The 21,243-nt window shown below is 34.8% G+C and overlaps 1 protein-coding gene across 3 annotated transcripts; it reads left to right on the top strand.

The window, feature by feature from the left end:
• Positions 1-12,938: 12,938 nt before the first annotated feature.
• On the top strand, positions 12,939-18,166 carry LOC140989865 (CDPK-related kinase 3-like). Of its 3 annotated transcripts, none has more exons than XM_073459352.1 (11): positions 12,939-13,807; positions 14,205-14,335; positions 14,559-14,600; positions 14,685-14,793; positions 14,931-15,009; positions 16,212-16,508; positions 16,629-16,738; positions 16,826-16,930; positions 17,032-17,094; positions 17,470-17,637; positions 17,718-18,166. In XM_073459352.1, the coding sequence occupies exons 1-11, from the start codon at positions 13,271-13,273 to the stop codon at positions 17,856-17,858; spliced, it is 1,782 nt and encodes a 593-aa protein (XP_073315453.1). In that variant the 5' UTR covers positions 12,939-13,270; the 3' UTR covers positions 17,859-18,166. The 3 variants fall into 3 exon arrangements, with proteins under 3 accessions (XP_073315453.1, XP_073315452.1, XP_073315454.1); XM_073459351.1 differs by having other exon boundaries at positions 14,928-15,009; XM_073459353.1 differs by having other exon boundaries at positions 13,636-13,814; positions 14,928-15,009.
• The last annotated feature ends 3,077 nt before the right edge of the window (positions 18,167-21,243 follow it).

Here is a 21,243-nt window from a genome sequence, read left to right as displayed (position 1 = left end):
CTTGTCGAGTTTTCTTATAACAACAGTTATCAAGTGAGCATTGGAATGTCACCATTTGAAGCACTATATGGCAGGAAATGTAGATCTCCTTTGTATTGGGACGATTTATCTGAAGCACCAATTGTAGGACCTGATATGATAAGAGATATGACAGAGAAGGTGAAATTGATTCAGAGTCGTATGAGAGCTGCTCAGGATAGGCAGGCTAAGTATGCGAACATCAGGAGACGGCCGTTGATTTTTGAGAAAGGTGACAGAGTTTTTCTGAAAATATCTCCTTTCCGTGGTACAGTTAGATTTGGAAAGAAAGGAAAATTATCACCGAGATTTGTAGGTCCGTATGAGATTTTGGAACGTGTGGGTGATTTGGCTTATAGATTAGCTCTTCCTCCTGCGTTATCAGGTGTTCATGATGTTTTTCATGTGTCCATGTTGAGGAAATATCATCCAGATCCATCTCATGTGCTTCCACCTGATGAGGTTGAGTTAGACAAGACTTTGAGCTATATTGAGAGACCGATTCAAATTCTAGACAAAAAAGATAAGCAACTCAGAAATAAATTGATACCGTTGATTAAAATACAGTGGAACAGACATGGTGTCGAAGAGGCAACTTGGGAATTAGAAGATAAAATGAGACAAAAATATCCAGAGTTATTCCAATGAAGTACGCTTCTATTCTCGGTTTTTATTTTCAGTATTGATTATTACATGTTAGACTTGAAAGAGATGATTGATTTCGAGGACGAAATCTATTTTTAGAGGGGAGGAATTGTAATGCCCGAATTTTGAAATATTGTGGCATTAGTTGTGATGGTTTATGACTTTACGTTGTGGTATAAATGGTAATGAATGTTATAGAATGGAATAGATAATTGATGGGTAGAATCAAAGGTTGAATTTGAGCTAAATAGGTGATGGAAGTGCAGAAACGGTATGAAAAATGTGGCAGTAGTTGTGGTTTTTAGCATAATGTTTTGTATATTGATCCAATTGATGTGAGGCTACTTTCATTAAAAAGATATGACATAAGGCTATAACTTTCATGTTTTGAGTTTTGTTCAAATCATTTGGGAAGATGAGCCAAAAGCGCCCCGAAGTGTGTCGTGCGTATCGTCGTTCCTACAATGACACATGTTGGGAGATTTAGCATAACTTTTTACTCAGATCTCCAAATGACATGAGGCCAATTGGAGATGCAAGCCAAGACATAGGGCTACAACTTTGTAGTTTACCACTTTCGCAAATTCTGAAGTTAAAAATGCGTTCTTGGCAGAATACTGCGCGCCCCTGCGCAGGATCCGGCGCCCTAGCGCGCGCAGTGCTGAAATTTTGGTGTTTGGGCAGCAAGGGGCGCGCGGCTGCGCCAAAATCACGCGCCATGGCGCCCAGCACTTGTACAAAAAACGTGTTTTGAGGTTTGGATGGTATATATTTGATTGGGGAATGATTTTTGTATCATTTTCTCTTCTCTTTTTCCTACTCCATCGGTTTAGAGCTAGGGTTCTTCATTTTTCCTTTCATCTTCTAATTTCTTCTTCAATCTATGGGAGATTTGTTCAAGGAAATTATGAAATGAAGTTAGATTTGTGATCCTCTCTCCAAGATCTTCAAGATGGTGTAAGTATGTTATATTTTTATTCAAGTTTGGAAATGGGATGAAGTTTAGAATTGATATTTGTGTTGATATTTGAGATGTTGGAGATGTTGAAATTGTGTTGGTTTGAATTTAAAATGGAATTGAAGCCAATGGCAAAGTATAGGAGCTAATTTCTTTAGCACGCATGCTATGTGTTTGATGAAATGATTCAATGAATGTTTTTATGGCATATTAAGGTTAAGAAATTTACGGATCTTGATTCAAAGCAGTATTGAACTAATTATGAATTTTGAACAGAAATTACTCTGTTTTGATAGATGATCAAAGTCCTTGAGTTATAGTAGAATTCAAAGGTTCAAGACTTCTCATCTACACATTTCGATCTTCTTTTGGTAATATTTGAAAGGTATGTTACGGTCGATAACATACGAGGTAAAAGTATCATTTTTATTTTAAATTGAAAACTCTATGGCTTGATGAACTATTGGTGATTTGATGATGATTGTTGTATTGAGATGAGTTGATTATGATATCGAGATGATGATATTGATTTGCATCATGACATTGCATATTGAGCCACTTGTTGATTCAGATTTGATATGGCGGAGGTCGCCTTGATATATTGATTTGTTGGACGTATGGGGCTATAGTTGAGTTGGCATAGTGTATGCGGAGGTCGCTGCTATGGCCTGAACACTCTCTATAGGCGCACCATAGTCCTGGGATTGTAGAACACAGCACCCCACCCCGAGCGGATGAGTCGGTGGATGTTGCTGGGTGATTCTATTCCCTTGGGTACCCTATGACCAGATGATTCACTTGATCTTGAGATTTATTGATAGCCCACAGCTTCTGATCATGCATTGCATTATATTTCATCTTTATGAATTTATATGAAATATTTGAAAATTTAACTCTCATTTGCGATTGATTGTATCATACCGGGTTTATACTCACCGGCATGTCCGGTACCTCTTGTTTTCATGTGCTTGCCGGTAGGTGAGGCGAGGCTTGGGATGCCAGAGTCCAGATACAGGCGAGGAGATACGAGTTAGAGTGGGATTCTCGGGTCTTATGAGCTATGTGATGATGTTTGGATTACTTTGGTTCCCTACTTCATGTTGGCATGTTGAAAATTTATATTTCAAACATTTGACACAATTAAATTATTTTGACGATGTTTATGTAAGTTTGTGAACAACAAATTATGTATTTTACTCAATCATTTGGTGTGTGACAATTATAATTATTAGTATTACATATCGGACCCGGGGCCCCACATCTACGATGGATTATTTCGAGTATTTTCCGCTTGGTTTGAACACCAAACTCGATTTAATTCATCGGTGTTCAATATTTCAAGAACCGAGCTATTGTAGCTCAACGAAGATCCCCCAACCCGATCCTAACAAATTCAATTGTTACCTCAGCCAGCCTCTTGATTCTCATTAAATCAAAAAATTATGCCCTTCTTTCCATTGCCTGGGCGACTGAAGTAGCCTTCACAGCTTTCATCTATAAGGTCCAAAATGTCAAAAACTTTCCAACACGAAATATTTTTCGATAGTGTGTTTGGATCTAATGGGCCTACTTTTAAGCTTATCGGGCTTAAATAATTTTTAGACCTTTAAATAACAATTAGGGCCCATTAGTTGGTTTATTAACCATTTATATAATATACAATTAACCCTAAACCTAATTAAAATTTGTATTAGCCGACACCTCCCCCTCTACCAACTTTTTCTCTCGGCTCCTTCATCAACAACCCCAAGAAGGCCTTGGTTTTCACTTGTTCTTGCAAGAAAATCCTCTCGGCGTCTCTCTCGTCTCGTTTTTTTGTTCATCAAATCATCAAGACACGCACGTACTTTCGTTTTCTCTTCATACACGCCATTAATATGCTGTTATTTAGGTGTTTGTCTGAAAATTTCATGATCTGCCATGTGCGTGCATTTTCATTCAATTTTGACATGGATATTGCATTCTCTCATGTGTTGCTCACGTTTTTTTTTCTGATATGATGCAAAAGGCTGCCGTTTTGGTGTGTACTAAGAGCTGCTCACGGTGTTAAGCTGGTGTCGGTGTGCTGATGTCGAGGCTTAGTGGAGAGAAGAGGGTGGCTGTGCGTTTTGTTCGTTGCGCGTTGCGGTTGGAGAGCTCGGGTGAGAGTGTGTGGCTAGTGGCGTGGAGAACCCTTCCAGTCCGTGGACCAAACCTGGGCCTGAGTCATGGTCCTGGGTGGTCTCACGCTGCTGGTAGGGGTTTAAGATGGGTTGGAACCTTTGAAATCGTAGGGGGTCGCGATGTGCTTCGATTGGAGCCTAGCGAAGGGTGGTGTTTTGTGGCTTGCATGGGGCTTCGTTCTTGGGGTGGTTCGGTTCAGTATGGTCCTATGGTGGGCTAGGAGAGGCTGGATGGGATCTGGCCTATTCGGCCTTGTACTAGGGGCGAAGTTTTGAAGGGTAGTGCACTTAGAGTTTTCGTTTGGGGGCTTGGCCGAGATTTCCAGCAATTTGTGGCCACTTTTCGTGAGTTTTAGTGAGCTGGAAAATGTGGTGTAGGGTCTAGTAGGACGTATTTTAGGCATGGTTTAAGTTTGGGTTAAATTGGATTAAGTTTCGAGTCGATTCGGGTTAAAACCGGGACCCCAGTCCAAGTTTTAAAACGAATCGGTTAAGTTGTAAAATGGGTGCGAGTTTACGTCTAGGAATGCTTATAAAAATGTTTTGGGGCATTTTAAGGAGATTGGTAAGCTTCGGGTCAATTTTAGAGGTCAATGGGCAAAATGATCATTTTGCACTCGGGATGAGATTTTGGTCCTGACAGCGCCCTGAGCACAAATTTATGATATTTTAAATGTTTATGCATCACGCTTATGATTTTTATGAAATTATGATAAATACGGTGCATGCTTGGTTTTAAGGAAAAAGATAAGTATATGCATGTTTTTATTTAAGTGATGAATATGATAACACGTTTTTGAAGAAAGTGATTTAGTTGTGACTAACACGATGACACGATGACATGTAAGGTTGGGACTCAGTGGGCGTGTAATGCTGTCACTGATGATGCTCGCCGCCGGGTACCACGGTTACACGTTGATGGATCCATCGACTGACATGATGATACGAAAGTCACAGCTGATGAACGGAATTCAAATTAAAAAATTTAACATGTATATGCTAATACGATGATACATGCAATGATTATTACCATGTTTTGACATGAAACATTTATGTATACGATTTTACTTCAGACATGAAATGTATGTTGATTATGCTATTTTTCACTGCTGTGTGCTACGTATATGTACTTGTTATTATTAGTACAGGTGTGTTGAGTCTTTAGACTCACTAGGCGTGTGTGATGCAAGTGAGAATTTTGATCAGGGGAACGGAGGTGCCGAAGACTGTGTAGGCAGACGGGATGTGCGGTGACACGAACTGAGGACCATTATTTTTCCGCATATTGATCCATGTGTTTTGAGAGGAGTTACACATTTTTATATGTTGATGATATTACGATTTTTACACGTTTACGTTTAAGTTGATTTTGGATAACGTTAGTATATTTTAAATTGCGCTACTTTTATTGGCAAATAAATACGATTATTTTAAATGTTATTTTGTAATTGCGAGATTTTAAAAAATAAAAATATTTCCACACTTTTAAAACGATAGACGTTGTAAAATGTATGTTTTTTTATAGGGTAATCGACTAGTGACTATCAATAAACCTGGTTTGTAAAAGACGGAGTCAACTTCACAACTGTCTCACAACTACGATCCTCCATGAAGTCTACCTCTTCTGAAGGATCTAGCAGAAACAAGTGATTTTGTTCCTGGGATTTGTTTTTTTGTTTTTTTTGGCTAGTAAGATTTTCGGATTTGAATTCTTTCATTAAACAAGATATTGTAACTTTTGTTGGTAGTACTCTTACTTTGAATGTACGGAGAAGTTTGTGCTATTTTGGTTGAGGTTTGGTTGGTGGTACTCTTATTTTGAAAATATGGAGAAGTTGGTGCTTATCAATTGGAACAAATGGGATAAAATTTAGCACCTCAACTGTCAAAAATTCATTCCAAACCAGAAAATATCAAGGCTGCATATATATCATTGGATTCAATTCTCTACAATATTTTCAAAAATAAACCTTTGAAAACGTAAGGACCAAACTTAATCTGAAAGGTTACAAAATAATATTGGATTCAATTCTCTACAATCTATTGTGCGCTCAATACATTCCATTAAAAGTTTACAAAATAATATTGTGTGCTCGATACAATCCATTAAAAGGTTAAAAGATAATACAACATGCTCAATATAATCCATCAGTTGTCATCACCATTAATCTTTAGAGATTCGATTTGTTGTTTTATCTACTCCGTTATCTGTAGCGCTCTTACTCAAGCCACTACTAAACAGACTAATAAGCATGCAACATTAAATCTTAATAACAACAATTAAACAGCGGAAACCAAATAACTTAATCATCTTACAACCCAAACGAAAACAGAACAAACAACAGCAGTCTTAAACATTAATGCAATCATATCGAAAACATAATTCTGAACGAGAAAACGATAAACCACACATAAAACCTCCACTGGATCACCACCGAAAACCCAACTGCTCTAGCCATTGCCCTGGTCTTCCGAACCGTCCAACCTAAGACCTGCCCCGTGGAATGGGGTGCCCAAGATGAAAACAAAGACGTGAGCTACAATCGCCCAATACGAGAATGTACGAGTATACAAACTGATATGATGCATGCGAAATGCAATATACTTGGATATCAAAGATCAAGTCAAGAATCTCATGCTCAGTCTAGAGGCGCCTGAGTGTGTAGTCTTTGATCTGCCCTAGGCATGTTTTGGCTCCCACACTCATCATCAAGACGTGGACCTACAATGTCCAGTCATCAGAGCCCGCGGGTCCCATCGGACACTGTAGTTCTCGATGCCACATCGTCCACAATACAGAATAGGGTTGAGCGGCCCCAACAAAAGAGGTATATCTCAAAAGATATCAGGCTCAACATGATATGCCATGCATAATATGCCAAAGCAGTAAAACATGTATAATGCAACACATAAATATGCAGCATATAAGTGTGTATACTACGCTTGGATATCTCAGTCAGTACATCACGTACCTCACTAAAACAATCTGACAGAAAGCTCTTAACCTAGACAATACCAACAATATGAAATCACTATCAAACCAGATTCTGAATTACCAAACATGCTATAAAGTTCTTCCTAAAGGCTTTAGGATTATACCTGCGTTCGTCGTCAGCCCGCTGATGATGTCTCGATCTCAGTTCACCGACCCCCCCTCGAGTCGACACTAGCTCCGAAACTTCCCGACACCAAAGTGCCCTAGAAACTAGCTAGAAAACCTAAGATAAAAGACTAGAACTCTCTCTCTGAAGGATGCGGTGTAGGAACAAAAGAATCTGGCTTCCATTTATAGGCTGCATCCGGACTATTTCAGAAATCCGAATCAATCTTATCTGCCACGTGTCAGAATCTCATTCGTCTGGTTGGATTTCTCGAGATAACGTAATCGGAAGTAGATCGGGTTATCCATTTAAAATTCGGTGGATCCAACAAATTAATCCCAAATTATCAATTCGTTAATAATACTTAATTAACAACTCTTTAATTATCTCTTAATTAATACTTCATTCAAAATAAGAATTCGGGTCATTACTTTATCTTTACTAAAGTTGATAGCGCCTCGGTCAATTTATCTATTTTTCCAGCTTGAGTGGGTTTTGTACTCGCACTTGCATCTGAATTTGCACTAGAAGTTGTGTTCGACGTTTCTTCGACAGTATTGGTAGAGGAAGAAGCTTGCTTGTCCATATAAGAATCGAAAGCTTTTACAGCCCCCTCGCCACTCAAGAATGACCTGTGGGATGCGTCGCTAAATTTATTGACTTGTTTTTATGCCTCTTTCCAAGTCTCATATATATCGGCTTTACGTACAATAAAAACTACATATGTTTTACCATATATCACAACAAAAATATAAGAACAATTAATTATTTCACACAAGCAAACAAACATAATATAATTTCATGAAAAAATTTTAAAAAAAATGAAGCTCACCATTTACGAAAATAGAGTTATACCGAAGTTTTGTTTTGTTTTACCACACATGAAAACAATATCTTGCTCCTCTGTATTTTGAACTCTGGATGCAACATCATCTAATAGGAATTTGATTTCACAGATGTTACTTTCGGCTGTTAATAAATTTCAAGCAATTAGCTTACGTGTGAAAATCAAATATTTGAACAATTAAAATAAATTGGAATTGCCCATCATCAACCAAACTGAGCAGGGCTGAAGGGAAAAAAAAAAAAATTTAGCCCAATTTCAAGCTAATATCTCTATCAATGAATTCACGATACTTCGATTTCACGTGCAAATAAAAAAATTGTTACCAGCAGCAATTGCGTACTTACCTTGAGATGATGACAGAGAGGTATCGATGAGCAATTAGGGATTTTTTGCGATTTTTAGAGCGTAAAAAAGCTAGTGGATTTTTTGAGATTTTTCATTTGATAAATTGATTTACAAATCTTTATCTTCTGCTTAGTTTAACCGCAAATTAACTAAGAAATTGGATTAAGAAAACTTTTGAAACGCTTGGACTAAATCGGCTCATAAAATTTGTTTAGGACTAAATCGAGTGTTTGGGACTGAATCGAGATTTTAGCCTAAGCACTCACATGAACTCGAGGCTTACAATCATCCACCATGCAATCATATCACATATAATTACAACATATTAAATTAAACTAATTAAATCACATGAAATTAAATAAAATAATTAATTTATTCTATGATTTTCCAATAACATTGTCATTTATTGAAAATATATTAATTAAAAAATTAAATGAAACAACATTTTAAATTAAACTAATTACAATCACATGCAATTAAATAAAACAGTTTCGAATTGGCAAGCAGTATACCTACAAAAAAAAAAATTATTTTATTAAATTAAATGGGCCAGCGTGATGAATATTTTAGTATGCTGCTCAAAGGGACACTCCTTGCAAATTCTGAAAATTGGAGATGGTTGAGGACATGAATGTGAGATATGTGACAGAAGAAGAATATAATCGTAGCCAATTATTAAATTAAAATAAATTAGGACATCAGGGCTGTTTTATTTTTTCATATCATATACGCAAAATTGTTCAATATTTTTTGATTAAAACTAATATAGGTATCCGATCTCAATCCGACATTTTATAATTCAAGTTCGAGGTAATACCTAAACCCGATCGTTTTAAAGAAAAGCAACCCAACCCGAAAGGGTAATAGGTAGAGGGTACTCTACCTAATTTCCTACCCTAATCGTCTAGATTGAAAGAAAAGGTTGAAATTAATATAAATTTGTATATCAGAATATAATATATTAAGACATGGAGGTTATGTTACACATGTTTACAATAATGGTAATCTAGACTCATGGAATGTATATAATCTCAACCCTTTAATTAAGATTTTGAACTAACAACATAAAAAATAATTCAAATTAGACGAATCGGAACCGTTCAAACCGAATCGGCCTTAATTAGGGTCTTGAACTAACACACATAAAAAATAATTCAAATTAGACGAATCGGAACCGTTCAAACCGAATCGGCCTTAATTAGGGTTTTGAACTAACAACATAAAAAATAATTCCAATTAGACGAATCGGAAACGTTCAAACTGAATCGGCTTTAATTAGGGTTTTGAACTAACAAACATAAAAAATAATTCAAATTAGACGAATCGGAACCGTTCAAACCGAATCGGCCTTCATGTATGTATATACACTCACCATCGATACACGAATATCCCAACCCAATGAGAATAACATTGTTTTTATAGGACAATTGATGGAATTTGGGTGACGAGATTGATGATGATGATTATTATTATTATTATTATTATTATTATTATTATTATTATTATTATTATTTAGGTAATAATGTGCAACTTTCACTTGAGCTGCCCCCAATGTGTTCATTCAAGTGTGGTGATAAATGAGTCATTATTGGGTAGTTGAAAGGGCTCATTGCACCCACTCTCATTAATAATTTTTATTCCTTACTTTCCCAATAATTCACATGTGACCACATTTAATATATTTAATTTAAAATATATAAAATATAAATGAACCTTGCTACACAGTAAATTAAATCAAGGTTTTAAAAAAACTTAAAGACTCGTCGACGAGTTGAGGTTTCAAGTTTAAGTGTGATTAATATGAATTTAAACGTTTTTTTTTCAATTTTTACTATAATTTTAATCATTTTAATTTAAATAATAAATAAAAGGATAGAATTACCATAAATTTAAAATAAATGAATAAATTTTTCAAGTTCTAAATAACATATATTAATATTAAAACTGCAATAATTAATATTTCATACAAATCAACAAAATATTATATATAAAAAAATAAACTTATAATTATGGATCAGTATGTCATATTTATGCTTGTTAATTATGGAAGTTCGTTGATAAATCTTCTACGTCTCTTATTCTTCTGTTTTCATAAGTTTTTCATTAAAAGATTTGGTTAATACAACTCTTTGTATAAACTTATTTCAGTTCGGTTAATCAACTTTATTGAGTTGAAACTCCTAGCAACTATATGTCTATCTCAATCTGTTCAGAAACAACTTTTTTTAAATTCATATAAGTCACCAAAACTTAAGTCTAATTTTTTTTTTCCTTAAAAAGAAAAAAAAAAGAAGAAAGAAAGACCAGTTGTTTCACAAGTAATCTTTTAGTTGTTCACGTCAATATTTTTTTTTTAAAAGTCCAACATGAATGTGTGATAGAAAATTATTAGTGTTCATGATTTCCCAAACGAAAAGGAAGTCGCAGATTACGGAGTACAAATTAAATATGAAACAAAAAAGTTTGAAAAAAAAGGTAAACATATTTGAACTAGTAAACTACGATGTAATCAAAGGGGAATTTGTTTAGGTTCCGCGATATAATCGAATATTACATGTCATATAGTTTGACTAACCCGATGTCATAAAATTACAATTATTTTACGTCCCCATCACCATGGAAGGTCTATATTGTATTTTGACTCCAATAAATTTGAATGCGATTAGGATAGAAAAGTACTTTAAAAAATAATATAGTTTTTTTAAAAAAAATAGATTTTGTTATAATTTATAATTATTGTACGCAAAAAAATCTTTGTTAAATTCTAATAATTGCACTCATTTAAACTAATATGAATCAAATTTATGACGTTGAATCTGATATCAATTATAATATCAAACGTTACCGCTTTAGTCAAGTGAATACGCAAAAGAAAGAAAGTGTAATATAAGTGAAAATATAATATGTGCCAGTGATGATATTAATCCCCACCTCCAGATTTTACCTCTGTCAGGGGTATTTATAGGTTGCTGAGATCGTGGATCATCTCGAGATGCTCGGATAGTGGTCACGACGTGGAACTGTGACTCATGTTCTGACTTCCTAACTATCAGTGAACGTGGGGTGGGAAAAGATCCCTAGATTTTCGGTGGACAAGATCCACGATCATTTTGATTTAGTTATCTTAAGTTGCTTGGGATCGGATACGGAACCGAGCTTGTGTGAACCTGTAACGATGTAATAAGCTACTCGTGCCAGATGCCAGTGCAAGCCCTGGGTGATAGAGACAAAGTACTTTTTCCTTACTCGAAGTGATTTTTCGGGTGGTTATGTATCGAGATAGCGATTGTGATCTCAGGTGAATGTTGACATGGTTGGGCTAACTCCCAACCCCATACTCCCGTGACTAGTTTTGGGTTGGCCGTGCCTCGGTTTCTATTTCCATGCCCGAATCTAAAGATGATCCGAGCTCTTATCGAGATAACATCAACTATCACATTCCCCCCTTCCCAGCTTCTCTTTCTCAACTATTTGTTTCACAACTGTATTATTTTTAAATTTTAAAAATTATTGCACATTATATTAATTACGTCCACAATTTCGTTCTAAAATTATAAATATATGGTAATCCATATATGTACGCAAGGGTATTTGACTGAGCTTCTTGAAATAGTTTATTACCATTTGAAAGTTCATGAGTTCTAAAAATGTAAGGTAAAAAATTCCAAATGATATTATCCTCCCCTTTATTTGAGGGTCGATCGCCTGTGATCCTTGAAAAAAAAAAGAAATAAATGTTTTTTTAATTTTAAAATGAAATCTAATAATTTTTAATTTAAAATGATAGATTCATTTTTTTAAAAAAAAAATTTGAAATGATAGAAGATAACAGATAAGATAAAAAAATGATTTATTAGTAATATATAATATAATAAAAATATTTTTATTTTTATAAAATGTATTGTATTTTAAAAAAACAAAAAATGAAATCATGACCCATATACTTTAAAAAAACTGGGTTACCGTAACTTAATTTTAAAATCAAATTTTTAATTTTTAAAATATAAAAAATCTATATAAATTTGGTTGTACATCAAATATAACTTGCCATGACATGAAACCAAACCATATCTTGTAACGCTCACGAAAAAAATTATTTGTGAAAATATTTTCGTTAATATTTTCTCGAAAATAAGTATAATTTTATTTATTGAATATTTTTTATTTATTCAAAAAAATCACCCGCTAAACTTTTAAATGCAAATATTTCAATATATGTATGCCCTATTATCTTTTTTTAAAATTTAAATATATTAACAGTTTATTGTTAAAATAAGAGTTAATAGTTTTTAAGATCTTCAAGAAATTTAAAGAATGTCGAAAACTATAAACTATTTAAAATAAATTTAACCAAATATTCATTAAATTGACAATTATTATAATGTCTAAAAAACCAATCATTGTGTAACTTTGATAATATATAGAACATTATAAAATAATTTGAATAAATCTAACCAAATATTCATTAAATTACCGATGATTGTCTTAGATAATTATTTATATTTTGAAAAAGAGATTTCATATTTACACTCTAAATTACACTTTACTTATAAAATATATGTCAAATTTATTAACAAATAAAATATAAATAATAAAAATCTGAATGTTCCGTTTGAAAAAAAAAAAATATTTTGTAACTTTTAGTGATCGAACTAATTTTAAAAATATATCTTAAATTGAAAAATAATGTTTTTAATCTAAAAAAAATAATTTTTTATGAATTAGATCGAGTTAAATATTTATCTCATAAAAAATTTATTCATGAGACTTTCTCACAAGGTTATTTGTGTATTAATTATCCAATCAATTAAAATAATTTTTTTTTGGAAACAAAAATAAAAATTGTTTATTAAATAAAGTTTGCGATTTTTTTTACCAAGTCTTTGCCGTTTGAGTTTTCTTTTCTTCCTCACTAAAGTCTTGTGGAGTAATATGAATGAATCCCTTTGTAAAGTAATGTCTATTTTTTCTCAAAAATTTTGAATATTTCCAAGAAAATCTAGCATACTGTAACGTATTATAGCCGGGATTCAGGCGCCTGATTTTCTTTTGACCGTCGGATTTGTGGACTTTGACTTTTTTGTTGATCGGAGGACCAGATTCTATAAGATCCGGCCATTGTTCGCAGCTAACAAAGCTGAGCTCTGGTCGGTTTGCCGAAGATTTGGGTTTACTTTTGGGTATAGATTCTTGAATGGGGCATTGTTGCAGCAAGAATGTTTTAGTTTCTGTCGATAAAGACGAAGTCGCTCCAACTTCCTCCGCCGCCGACAACGGCCGCCGTCAAACTCCAGAATCGGCACCGCACACTCCGTTTGCTACTGCGAATGGGGCAGCGCGTACCCCGGCGCACTACTCCTCGGCGAGTCCGTGGCAGAGTCCGTACCCTGCCGGGGTTGCACCGTCGCCTTCACCGGCGAGGACTCCGGGTCGGAAGTTTAGGTGGCCCTTGCCTCCTCCATCGCCGGCGAAGCCGATTATGTCGGCATTTTTTAAGCGGCAACCCGTGGCGACGCCAACGAAGCCTATACCGGAGGAAGCCGGAGGTAGCGGAGAGGGGGCCGAGCGGGCCCTCGATAAGAGCTTTGGATATTCTAGGAATTTTTCGGCCAAGTATGAGTTGGGTAAGGAGGTGGGGCGAGGCCATTTCGGCCATACCTGCTGGGCGAAGGGGAAAAAAGGAGATCTGAAGAATCAACAGGTGGCTGTAAAGATCATTTCCAAAGCTAAGGTGTGTGGTATGTGCTTACAATTTTGATGTAATTTTTGCTTCTTTTTCTGAAAAATCTTTGGTGGTCGCCATTTCTTTGAGCTTTTTTAAGTGATTCCTAATCTGAAAATAACCGGGTTTTTTGTTGACATTTGGATTCGCTAGAAACACGATAATTCACAATTTGAAACTTGTAGAATAATTGGATTCTTTCTGTTCGCTAAATTCCTGGAAAAAGGTCCAGTAACCGAGCTTAGATGCCAGCTGGAGTGTGTTCTTGCGATGTCATATTTTTAATTATTATTATTGTTATTATTATTGACGTTGATTTACTTCTCCTTTTCCACATTGATGGGAATTTTAATAGATATGTTGAAATTGAATATCGTTGCTCAAAATATAGATTTTCGTTTTGCAGATGACAACAGCTATAGCGATTGAAGACGTACGGAGAGAGGTGAAGATATTGAAAGCTTTGTCTGGACATAAAAACCTGATCCAGTTTTACGAAGCTTTCGAGGATATACATAACGTTTATGTTGTTATGGAGTAGGTGTATCTTTTCAAGTTTTCTTCTTGCCATGAGATTATCCTGGTTTAATTTTCCTCTGTCCTGTTCCAGATTATTGTTATTTGCTATTGCAATGCAACCAATGAAAACTCTGTCTTATGTTCTATGTTTATGCCCCTTATTTCAAATAAGCTTCTACTAATACAAATGTAGCTGGAGAAATGTGTCTATTACAAAGTGCTTAACATTGGCTTTTGACAGATTGTGTGAAGGTGGTGAGCTGCTGGATAGAATTTTAGCACGGTAATTTGGGTTGAGTATTCATCTTACTGCACTGAACTTTATATAATCAGCTTGAAAGTATATCTCACTACTTTTATGTTGCAGAGGTGGTAGGTATACAGAAGATGATGCCAAGAATATAGTTGTGCAGATGTTGAGTGTTGTTTCCTTTTGTCATCTCCAAGGCGTTGTGCACCGGGACCTAAAGCCAGAGGTACGACGATCTCATATTGCTGTGTAAATTTATGTGACATGTTGTGTGACTTTGAATTGTACAAAAGAAATTGTATGTTGTGGTTCACCACATTCTCGTACCCTGGAATATGAATTATCTTTACATTTTCCCAGCAGAATTTTTTATTTGCCACGAAAGATGAAGATGCTCCCATGAAGGTCATAGATTTTGGTCTTTCTGATTTCATTAGGCCAGGTAGAAATTCTCTCACTTGCACTCTATTCAATGATTGATATATAGATTCATCGTCAGTTTTTCAGACCTTTAGGGTCACCTTTATTAGGTTGACACTATCATCTTTACTTAGCTCCCGATCTTCATTATTTCACCCGCTGTCTATGTTTATACTTTATTCTATCCCCGTGCTTATGCTTTGAAACGTTCAATCCCATTTGAATTTTTTTTAATCATGATGTATGGTTCTGTTCTCATTTATACTTTATTCTAACCTGTTATGCATATGGTCCTCTACTGTATGGCGATTGAAGCAAGAATATCTTGTCCGGTCAATTTTTCCCTCACTCAAAATTCGTAAAGATTTGAACGCTTGTCTAATTGTTTTTATGTTCTAATGATATTTGAGATGATCGGTGCATTAATTGAAAAGTACCATATGCAATCCAGAGTACGTAAGATTTGGTGAAATAGACTAACAATGAAATTGCTTATAATTCAACTTGTAGAATGGGCTATATCACCGCACATTTGATGCGGGTATTTAATATTATATGTTATATATAAATAATATATTTCTATTTTTTAAATAATTAATTTAGTTATAATTTTTATAAAATTAGGATTTTCTCAAATATTTGATAATTATGATTTCTTACATCTAAAATGATATATAAATAAATTGAAAAGTTATTTATCTTATCTATAATAGTTAGTTGAGAAAGATATTGAAAAAAATTGATGAGAAATGTGTAAAATTACTAATATGAAATCAAATTTACATATTATTATCGTATAAGGCAAATCTGGAAAAAAAATTGGTGTCACCTCCAATAGGCTCAAGGATTATGTTATAATGTAGTATAGATATAGGTTTGAACTTCTTAATCATATTAAATGCAGCGCGAAGGAACTTAAACGATACTCTTTGACTATAAAGGTTCTAGCACTGTGAAATAAATGTCCAAACTAGCTTTTATCCCATGCTAAGTCAGAAGCATGTATGACTGCGTATGTATACAAGCTTTGCTCAACCATGATCTTTCCTCGTTCTGATTCTGAGGAGCTTGCTATTATGTACATGCAGATTCATTTCTTATTATATTTTTGGGACTTGGGTTACATTTTTTGTGAAGTCATACTCTCTGCATATGCATTGGATTTTGTTCTTTTCATCAATCTTCAATTTCAAATTTCAAAGGAGTCACAAATGTCATTTGCAGATCAGCGCCTCAATGATATTGTGGGCAGTGCATACTATGTGGCACCTGAAGTACTTCACAGATCATACTGCAGTGAAGCTGATATTTGGAGTATTGGTGTAATAACTTACATCTTATTATGCGGTAGCAGACCTTTTTGGGCTCGCACGGAATCAGGAATTTTTCGATCCGTTCTGCGAGCGGATCCTAATTTCTATGATGCACCATGGCCAGCTGTATCTGCAGAAGCCAAAGATTTTGTGAAAAAGCTTCTAAATAGGGACCATAGGAAGAGGATGACTGCTGCCCAAGCACTTGGTAAGTTGGAAATTGTTTTTCATCATATTTTTGTTGTGTGCTTAATGTATAAGGAAGGTTTTCGATTTCAGCTATTATTGCCATGTATTATTCTTGAAGTGACCTTTTTTTAATCTGCAGCCCATCCATGGGTAAGGGGACTAAACTGTGCTGTACCATTGGATATGCTAGTGTACAAATTAATTAAGTCATATATTCGAGCCACTCCTTTAAGACGTGCTGCCTTGAGAGTATGTATTAATTATATGGTCATGGGTGAATCAAAATTTCTTATAGCGTCTTTGAAAATGGTAAATTCAGATTTCTGAATAATGCAGGCACTTTCGAAAGCTTTGACGGATGAAGAACTATTTTACTTAAAGGCTCAATTTAAGCTTCTGGAACCACAGGATGGTTGTGTTTCTCTCGATAATTTTAGAACAGTTAGTGATTCTTTGTCTCCTCGCTCCTTGCCTTTTGTGATGAGTGATCGATGTGTTTTATGTTCAAATATTGAAAATTTTCTCCACTTTTTCATTGATAGGCTCTCTTGACAGTTGCAACTGATGCCATGAGAGAATCAAGAGTTGCTGACATTTTGAATCAGGTGAGACACCCTATGGTTTATTCTTAAACATAAAAAGTTGAGTGTCCCCCAGTTGATACCTTTTTGTGGAAAAAGTTGTTCCTGCTCCACGTTGGATATGAAGTTTCGTAAAAAATATTATATCTTGTAAACCTCTTTCTTGGGTTTGTGTCGTCTTATTTATTTTTTCCTTAAGTAATAATTGTGTCCTTTTTCCCTCCCTTGTATCATAATCAAATGTTGAACTTTATGGGTTTTCTCGAATTGCTCGTTGCTTTCATGTAACCCTTCTTGAAAAGGTATTGTTTTATTTAACCCTTATTGAAAAGGTATGTTTTATTCTCAATGTTCATTGCTACCTCAAACTTAAAAGAGTTTTTGATACATGAATTGAAGATGGAACCTCTATCCTACAAAAAGATGGATTTTGAAGAGTTTTGTGCTGCATCTATTAGTCCATATCAACTTGAGGCTCTTGAGAGATGGGAGGATATGGCAAGTGAAGCATTTCAGTATTTCGAACAAGAAGGAAATCGTGTCACTTCTGTCGAGGAACTGGCGCAGGTTTGCACCTCAGCCTTGTTTGTGACTTCTCGAATTCATTTCACCGCACGCCCCTCACCGACACACAATCTCTGTTTCAGGAATTCAACTTGGGCCCTACTTCTTATTCCCTACTCAAAGATTGGATCAGACCATCAGATGGAAAATTGAGTTTTCTCGGCTACACCAAGTTCTTGCACGGTGTAACTGTTCGAAGTTTGAATACAAGACAAAGACAATAGCCACGAATGCCAGTATTTCGAATACATTTTTCCTCCAGGCGAAAAGGCTATTGTAGTTCTCTGAGTTTTTATATTTTCAGTTTCTTCTTTTGATATTGTGTGATGATGGGTGAAGAAATTTTCGAAAGTTACCATTAGGACGGGCATTTACTGCGATTTATTTCCCAGTTTTTTCTGTTCTTTCATGTGTTCTTGTCTTTGTGATAGATTTGACTAGGTGGGAACAAATTCAGAATGTATAGGGTAGATGGAGATGCTGAAATTGATTTCTTGATTTAATACACGAAGTCTCTGAATTGCGTGTTGAATTTTTAATTTTTATGGGATATTTGGCATACATACTTAAGATAAAGAGATCAATCCGTTACTTTTAGAAAAACTTCAATGAATATCTCACAAAATTGAATCATTATATTGATTTTTCCATAAATTCGATTTTTGAAAAATATTATTTTTATATTAAAATTATTATTTTTTATTATATAAATAATTGTTTAATTGATATCTTTTGGTGGTAATGTATTTAATAAAGAGGATACTACGTAAATTTCATTAATCTAATAACGATTAACTGACAAAAATATATTTTAATCTAGTCTATATATTGAACTATAAAAAACTGTAAACCAGTCAAAAACTGTAAACCAGTCAAGAATTTCTAATCCATGTTCATCTTACCAATTCTTCCCGTCTCAACCATTTTCCTTCATCCGGCGCTATCATTTGAGAACAAGCACACATGTATTTTTACGATCGAGTGCTGTGTATGTCATCAATAGTCTCCCCCCCAAATCACCGCCGTTGTCCATACATCGCTCGTCTAAAGATGACGATCTCGAAAACCATACACTTGCTCCGAGTCAAAATTTCAACTTCAGTTTCTACAAAAGCTTATAGGACAGTTTGTTCACCTGTCATCTACGGTGGAATGGGAAATAAAAAGTTTCAATGTTTTTTTATTCATTTTGGGAGTTTAGGATGTAAACGAGCCGAACATTTTGTGAGCTATTCAGAACTCGGCTAAGTTAAAGATCGTTCCAGTTCATTCGTTAAATTTATCGAGCTGAGCCCGAGCGTGATTTCAAGCTTGGAAATTTTATTGAGCCGAGCTTGAGCTTGAAGGTATTCGGCTCGTGAGTTTGACGACATATTTGTCAATAAGCTCGCAAGTTTGAGCTCGAGCTCGGCTTGTTTAAGTGGCTCACCAGCTCGTGAGTTAGACGACATATTTGTCAATAAGCTTGCGAGTTTGAGCTCGAACTCGGCTCATTTAGATGGCTCACCAGCTCGCTCATAGTTGTGTGTGAGAAATTTAGTAATGGATTTTATGGTAATGTTATTTTTATTTGGTATTTGGAAGTTGAATATATTATTTTGGGATGTTCAATAATGTGTTAAGTTTATTTTTTAAGTTATTAAGTTTGTACTTTTAGTTATTTATGAAAAAAATTATTTTTTCCTATTTGAGTTTTTGAATTAATTTATAGAGTTGCATTATATTGTATGTTTGAGCTCAGTTTAATCTTTAACGAGCTCAAATAAAACTCAAACTCGAGTTAAGTTTTATGTTTGACGAGTTCGAAACTCGAGTTACTGTTAAAATGCTATTTTTGGAAAGCTATGATATTTTATGTTCTAAAAGAAAAAGAAAAATATTTTGAGGGATGTGAATTGACTGTGACAAATGATATATGATATGTGGGGGATCCATTTTAAGAAGGAACGGTGAATTTACAACTTTGTGGAGCTGTCGTGAGTGAAAAGGTCTTAGAGAGAGCCCGTTTATGGGAAACGGACCCAGAGGGAGCCCGACGATCGTATTTCCATGGCGGAGCTTAGTGCCCGCCCCCATGGGCCATGTTGAGCTGAATACTGATCAGTCGATCAGAGGATAAAAACTAGTCACTTTCAAGGACCAAACTTCACCCAAAATAATAAAGGATGCAAAGCTTTACGATTATATGCTTTTACGATTTACGATTTATTTATGTTTAAAATTATTTTAAATAAAAGTATGATTTTTAATGCATGTGATTATATATATATTTTTGTTACTCATGTTCAGAACGTGCTGAGTCATTAGACTCACTAGGTTTTTATGATGTGGGATTTGATGATATTATGGGAGGCACTTACGCTTAAGTGGATCGAGTGCGGCAGTACACTCCCGATGGATATTTATTTTTCGCACTAGTTTGTTAGATAGAAAGATTCGAAAGATTATTGTTAATGATTTTATTAGGGAGTTTTATGCTTTATTTTATTGTTAATTGATCTTTTTAAAGGTCGATGTAGGATTTTTGGTCATTTGACGATTTAGAGATTTCTACGCTCTTGATATTTTAGTTGTTAATTTATTATGATTTATGAATATGTTAAGTTGTTTTAGTTGTCAATATTCGAGTATATGATTTAAAAAAAAATCGAGATCGTTTAATATATATATATTAAACGAGTCGAGCTTGATACTCATGACAAAAGCTCGAACCGAGATTGAGCATGATATTGCTCTGCTCAGCTCAGCTCATTTATATCCCTAATTGGAAGGAGAACATTGAAATAAAACTGGTGATGTTATTGGTTTGAAAAGGAACATGATATTTATTTATTGCAAATGAACTCTCCCTAAAACTGGAAAAATCATATCCATAATAGGACATAATAAATTTCTAGATTATCTGGTTATCCAATTTGATAGTACAAAATGTAATTGGTTTTCACCGAAATTTATGTTTGAATCAAGCGTTGACCACTAGACCAAAAACTGTAGCTATTAATCAAGAAGCAAATTTATTTTTTTTATACTTGTGGCAACGCATAGTACACCTACTTGGATACTAAAAAGTCAAGATATTAAGTCCACGAGTTCGGGGAGGTGTGTGTCTTTTTGCTGTGTTGTCTCGTATCTTTTAGAGATCAGTCTTACTATTTTGCTACCTTTGTCCCTATCCCCAGCAAAGACAATATTATCCGTTAAAATTTGGCTTCACTCTTTAACGACCCAACCAGCTCAAGCGATGCAACGTCAGCAGCTTGACGCACGAGAACTTCCCAAGAGATCAATGATTAAAGTACTACTCTTACTCATGCACGTTTAACCCACCATTCTTCTCCCAAGGACTATAAAAATATGCTTCTTGAGATACTTGAACTCATGATCTCGCTCTGATACAAATTGTTAAAATCAAGCGCTTACCATTATGCCAAAACTATATTTATTAGCCAAGACACAAATTTATTTTCTTGTACTTTTGACAACGCAGAGTATATCTACTTGAGTGATAATAGGACTATTAGCCATATGAGCCCGGGGAGGTGCATGTCTCATATTCCTTAGAGATCAGTCTTACCCTATCTCTACGTACCGTCAGCCGGCCCTGTCTCA

The sequence above is a fragment of the Primulina huaijiensis genome, chromosome 12 (genome assembly GCF_012295235.1).
Source record: "Primulina huaijiensis isolate GDHJ02 chromosome 12, ASM1229523v2, whole genome shotgun sequence".
Lineage (NCBI taxonomy): Eukaryota > Viridiplantae > Streptophyta > Magnoliopsida > Lamiales > Gesneriaceae > Primulina > Primulina huaijiensis.
Note: the sequence above shows the minus strand (reverse complement) of the source record. Positions and strands in the feature narration are given on the sequence as shown.

Bases quoted from the DNA above. Each gene is read 5' to 3' on its own strand.
- LOC140989865 (XM_073459351.1), top strand. From the start codon at position 13,271: ATGGGGCATTGTTGCAGCAAGAATGTTTTAGTTTCTGTCGATAAAGAC. The intron at 14,601-14,684 runs GTAATTTGGGTT...TTTATGTTGCAG, and splicing joins CTGGATAGAATTTTAGCACG to AGGTGGTAGGTATACAGAAG. The intron at 17,095-17,469 runs GTGAGACACCCT...CATGAATTGAAG, and splicing joins TTGCTGACATTTTGAATCAG to ATGGAACCTCTATCCTACAA.